At 40.9% G+C, this 6,224-nt stretch overlaps 1 protein-coding gene across 1 annotated transcript in view; it reads left to right on the forward strand.

The window, feature by feature from the left end:
- sap30l (sap30-like) overlaps positions 1-5,723 on the forward strand; it is a 9,135-nt gene extending 3,412 nt beyond the window's left edge. The window contains exons 2-4 of the mRNA XM_074611440.1: positions 95-217; positions 614-712; positions 3,578-5,723. Coding sequence (XP_074467541.1) covers positions 95-217; positions 614-712; positions 3,578-3,712 — 357 coding nt within the window. The 3' untranslated portion in view covers positions 3,713-5,723. The remainder of the gene's footprint in view (positions 1-94; positions 218-613; positions 713-3,577) is intronic.
- Positions 5,724-6,224: the final 501 nt, after the last annotated feature.

Consider the following 6,224-nt stretch of genomic DNA (forward strand, 5'->3'; position numbering starts at 1 on the left):
CACACTGCTCTGTTTGAATTTAAGTTTGGTATTGTTCAGGTTTTGTACATGGTAGGCTTCTCCTTTTTAATACTCCTCCTTAATGTCGTTATAGGTGAGACATCTCTATATCTGCGACTTCCATAAGAACTTCATCCAGAGCGTCCGCAACAAGAGGAAGAGGAAGACCAGTGACGATGGAGGAGAGTCCCCGGATCATGATGTGGAAGTGCCTGAGGTAATGTGGACTGAAATGTTACTCCCAGTGTTCACCACAGACATCAGAGCTGAAGCACAATAAAAAAAAGAGGAACAAAAGAAAACACGACGTAGGAAACCTTAAAAAGTCCTGGTGGAATTGTTGTCAGAATACGCTCGCTTAACCAACGTCCCTCTTTTTAAGAAATTCTATATTCATCCTGTACTCGGTTGTGCTTGTGTTGCTTTTGAGTGTTTATTGCTGCACTGACCCAATTTCTCCACGGAGATCATTAAAGTTTCATCTCCTTTAAAAGCAGAAAAAGAGGAGAGAAGCCTCTGGGGAGTCTTGAGTAAGATGGAGTCGGGATGAAAAGTTACCATCCCTCATAATTCACTGACTGACTGCATCCCCCGTCTGCGTTGTGTTGTTCAGGTCGACCTTTTCCAGCTTCAGGTGAACACGTTGAGACGCTACAAGCGACACTACAAGCTGCAGACCAGGCCCGGACTCAACAAGGCCCAGCTGGCAGAGGTAAGAGCACACTAAGAGCTGAACGAATGTGGAGATGTTGGGCGTCTTGTTATTTGCACTGTACATGGCGATGTTGTGTTCTTTTCAGTATTGACCATGAAACCATGTCAGTACTGCGAATTAGCCCGATTCCACCGCAGGAACAATTTCAGGAACCTTACCTACATATCGTCCGGTAGATTTGGTTTCTCTGGCGTAGTTCCTGGTCTCCAAAAAGTCCCTCCTCTGAGGGTAGTATGCTTTGATGGCCCAGGAACAATCGGCTCGGGGTTTTGCTGAACTAGTCAAACACAAACCGGCTTGTACGGCTTCCTTTACCTGGATTTACTGACGTTCACAAAAAAAAAAGTGAGCGAACAAGAGATTCAAAGAACAGCAGAGAGAGAACAGAACTTTATTTGCTATTTAATTAAATTGTAAATTTGAAATAACCACCATGAAACACTCAGCAGATTGTCACTACTTTGGAGACAGGCGTCTGGAGTACACCTTGATAAATGTATTACTATAGAGACAGAGCACAACTCGCCCACCGGAGGGGAAAACAACCGATGTCACAATATGCAACAAAGTGCTGAACCGCTAACGAAATGCCTGTAACTAGCTAAAAACATCAGATTTCAGCATGTCAAAGGATTATTTTAGCACCCTACGTCTACCAGGGGTGCAGTTGAACTAAATGATGATGGATGATGATTAAGATGATGAAGCTGGCTGTGTGTTGGAAAGCTACTCTAGTTAGCTAAGGCACTTACAAACATAATACTGCATAGCTTTCTGATTCATCCACATTCCTCTATAACACAAGTTGCATACTGTTAAAATGCTTTAGCTTACTTACATAAATATAGTTAGCCTTAAACTGACATTTGGAGAAAACGCTTGCTGCACGCATCGGCATACATACTGAGTGTCAGGATCCCACAGTTTTCCCATTCGTCCTGCCGATGCCTCACTTTTGTCTTCATAAAAGCTGAGTTTTTCGGGTTCGGCAGCTTATAAAAACTGTGTTCTTTACCCTGTTTGGTAGTGCATCCCACCACACGGTAGCTTTTAGGCTTTTTCTCTGTTGTTTGTAAGCAGACAGGCACCATCACGTAATACAAAGTCAGTGGTGAGCGATGAATTGTTTTCCCCAAGATTTAATTGTGCTTTGTCTGTATAGATATTAACAGCATCAGTTTATCTACTTACAAACTTAAAAACATTTTTTAGATTTATAGAAACTTGATTTCACAACTTTTGTAGTAGCATCCTTGGAGGAAAAATCGGGCTCATAGTTCATATTGTGTAACATTGAAGGCCATTGAGCTGCCCTCATTAGGCGACCTCTTTCTCCTCAACCCTCGGCTCCACGTTGCTCATTTACCGTGATATACGTCGTGTTGCAGGTCCTATTCCACAGTAATTGGTCATGGAGAGATTGTTAGGCTAATTTGCCAAATGGACAGGTGGACTTCATGCAGCTGGCCAGGCCCGCATCCTTTACAAATACGTCCTGTATGCAGCGCTGTCGGTTGACCTGCGGGGGGGGGAGGTCGGATGTGACTTGACTGTCGCGCTAACAGTGGGAATGAATGAATGAATGAATGCAACCGGGCTGTTAGTTGAATGTTTCCCCAGGCTTTTAGTCGGGTTCAGGCCCTCCGATTAATGAGCCTCTCACATCATTAATAAAGCGCCAGTCAACAGCCCGCAACCAGTTACAGCTGTCCCCGTGTTCAGGGGAGCCAGCGACCGCAGAGGGCTGCACAGAGGACGGTTGTTTTCTTCTCTTTGAGGCTGCTTTATGAATCCAAGCAACCAGTAGTTAAGTCTTGATTGAATGTCTCCCACTGGAAAATATTCATTTGTTAAAGTCTTCAAAGATTTTAGCAGCTCTCCGTCGTCGTGCACACTGATTGTTTTGGTTAGCTGCTATTTAAAAAGTGATCAAAGTAAAACACAAAATCCACCATAAGACATTTGAAAACTGTTTAAAAGGTACATTAAACTTAGTCGGACCCGCCAGATGATCCATCTCAGAAGTAGTTTTGAAAAGGGCACTTTCAAAAAAAACACTTGGCAGGTGATTGGATGAACCATCTGTCAATCAAACTCTTGCCGAAGCCAGTCGGGAGAAGAGCAAAAACATCACCATCAGTGCCGTATTTTGCTCTTCTTTCAATGAAGAAATACTCTCCAGTCCTGATAGAACTGATTTCAGCATCTACGCCAACCTCTTCAGGAGCCGCCGTCGTTGTTTTGAACGAACAGTCGCCTCGCCGTGTCGTTTCACACACCTAAGCCACGCCCGTAGTTGCCAGTAGCTCCTCACAGGACGCTGATTGGTCCGTGCTCTGGCTTTGCCGGACACGAACGCATTACTTGAAGCCTGACAAGATGGACTTTCGTGCGATATGTGATCCCGCGATTTCCGCTTCGTCTCGCCTTGTGCGAGGTTACATTAAACTGGTATTTCGTTATGGGATTTTCCCTCAGTGGTATACATGTTTGATAACTGGCTGATAGATGAGATAAAGAGATGCTTTCAATGCATTTACAGGAGGAGTTATATTTGTCAGCAATCTTCAGTTGAGTTGAGTGACACTTAGTCAAATAAAACATGTTATAGCACAGCTTACAAGTTACTTAAAAGTGTATTCAGCATCCTCTTCAGCACGTCGGAAACGTTAAAAAACAGTGTGCGTGTGCACTCTCTCTTGAATACTGCTTTGGGACACAGTTGTAAAAACAACATCTAAATTTGATCACATGGGAAGCAGGATGCTGAACGCCATGAAACAATTCATGAACATAAACGTAGATGAACATGGTAGACGTATACTGAGTTTTTACTTTCAACCTCTTTCTCCTCCTCTGCAGACGGTGAGTCGCCACTTCAGGAATATCCCGGTGAACGAGAAGGAGACGCTGACCTACTTTATTTACATGGTGAAGAGCAGCAAGAGCCGCTTGGACCAGAAAGGCGACGTCGGCGGCGGCAAACCGCTGGACTAAAAGTTCAACCGCAGCAGTAGCTACACAACAATAATCCATGGCTATACACAGAACCTGGACACCACTAACGGCACCTACAAACCAAAACCAGCTCCTCCTGCTACCCCGCCACCGTCCCGCTCCTCCGTAAGACCAGAGCACAAACTCTTGTTGTCCTTAGAGGACGTTTAACTGATATGGAGGAGAATTCAGGGTGGGATGAGTTATCTTTCGCTCATTTTGACCCTCTTCACATATAAACAGTCTCTGCGCATGTTGTCACGATTTCCTCTTTCATCTGCTCCACAAAAGCCAGGTCTCTAAAAGACTGTCGAGGACCAGGACTCACCTCCGCAGGGTTTTACGTCGTCATGCTGTAATGTAAACTGTCAATATGTACAAAAGAACAGCGTCCGATCTTAAGTAAGTTGGTTGAATGCAATGTACAATATAGCTGCCTTAAAAGTCAAAAAAAAAAAAACAGGTTTCAGTAATTTTGGGTATTTTTTTTTTTTTAGCCGAGTTGACTTAACACGTTCACCGAGAGGAATGCTTGTGCCAAACGGGGAAAGCTTGTTGGAACTGAATGATTTTTTTTATCGTGAATGAATGAATTGTTGGAAAAGGGGCGCTGCCTTTTGCTGAAGTTACGTCCAGCATATCAGGGGGTCAGTTTAGAAGTGTCACCAAATTCACATTCTCAATAATGTCTTGCAAAACAAGCTGATCTCAGTCCTGATATTGAATCTTTTTAGTCGCCCTTTTCCAACTGGACGTGATGCGTTTGAAGACCGATGGTGGTGAATGATGTAGCATTTGGCTGTGGCCCACACTTCTCTTTCTTTAGCTCTTTTACGTGCGTATGAACACACACTTACTCATTAATTTACTCTGTGCATCGCAGGTGTTGGTAGCTCCATTTTTGTCATTTGTAACCCCATTTTCTGCCCTTTCTCTTTAGTTCAGCCTTAAGTTGTGTCTGTGTGCATATATGATTTAGATTCCTCCATCCTGTATGTGTGTGTGTGTGTGTGTGTGATAGAGGTGTAAAAGTAATTATTAGCGTCATTTTAATATTTAAGAGCAGTGTTTAAAGTGGACAACGTCTTTATTTGATACTTTCCCTGGATGTATTTTCAAGAAGCTGGGTTAAACCACAAAAGTACTTATTTTTTTTTCTTAATCTTTTGAATAATTCTTCAAATTAAAACATGTGTATGGATGCCTTCTTTCCATATTGGCTAACAAAAAGTCAGTCCAACAAAAAGCCTTTTTACATTTGTATGCCCAGTTGAAATAATCCTGTTGTAAAAGGTCCAACATGAATCTAATTTGGCACTAAATGTGGCATCAAACCATAACTGGATTTTTTTTTTTTTTTATGAGTTTATTATGACCATCTTGACTCCTTAAATTTTTGCACTTGTATGTAAATGACTCTGCATTTTGACCATTTATTGTTTTAATTATTAAGTACTTTTCAAGGAATTGATTCATTTGTTTAGTTTGTGAGGTGAATGAGAAAACAGAATGAAGGATGTCATAATTTGTGGATTGTTTTTCAAAAGTTGTGATGTGAAATGTAACCCCGAAACATTTGATATGATGAATCCAAGTTGATTTATACTCTTAAACGCACTTCTGAAACCTTCACACACAATGCACAACTTTTGGTTTTGCATCTTCTCAACACAACTTTTAAACTCCAATTCTGTCTTCTTTTTTTTCTCATAAATTGTACACAGTTTTTGTTGTGATTTTTTTTTTCAAACTCTGCATCCTCTGTCACAAATCCTATTTAAGTTTGTTCATCACACTGAGTTTGTCTACTTTCAACAGGGTTATTTTTTATTTTATTTTTTTTGTGTGTTATATTTTGCTTGTAGGTTTGTTAGCGTCATGTAGATAACACCCAACTTTATTAACATATAGGCCATGCCACATTAACCTAATTGTTGTATTAGAAAAAGAACATATTTAAATATGGCTGCTTATTGCTCCTAATAATAATAAATGTATTGTACAGACAGAAGCAACAGTCTCGTCTCCGTTCATTCAGATTGCTCAACTGTCATACATGTTTTTACACTTAAAGGTCCCATATTGTAAAAAGTGAGATTTGCATGTCTTCTATATTATAAAGCAGGTTTAAGTGCTTTATAAATAATGTTAAACTATCAAAACGCTCAATATATGGAGAAATACACACAGCCCGTATTCAGAAATTGTGCATTTGAAACAAGCCGTTTGGATTTCTGTCCATTTGTGATTTCACAAATATACAATATATAGACCATTACATGGTTTTAAACATAAACATTCTAAATGTGTCCCAGTTTATTTCCTGTTGCAGTGTATGTAAATAACATCAGCTGACAGGAAGTAAACATGGACCCAAACTGTTGCCTAGCAACGCAATTCCGCTGAAATGCACTAAAACGGAGCGTTTCAGACAGGGTGAATACAGGTATATTCAGGCAGACAGTGTGAGGAAAATAAAGTGTTTTTTTAACATTACAGCATGTAAACATGT

This window comes from Sebastes fasciatus, chromosome 16, assembly GCF_043250625.1.
Source record: "Sebastes fasciatus isolate fSebFas1 chromosome 16, fSebFas1.pri, whole genome shotgun sequence".
Lineage (NCBI taxonomy): Eukaryota > Metazoa > Chordata > Actinopteri > Perciformes > Sebastidae > Sebastes > Sebastes fasciatus.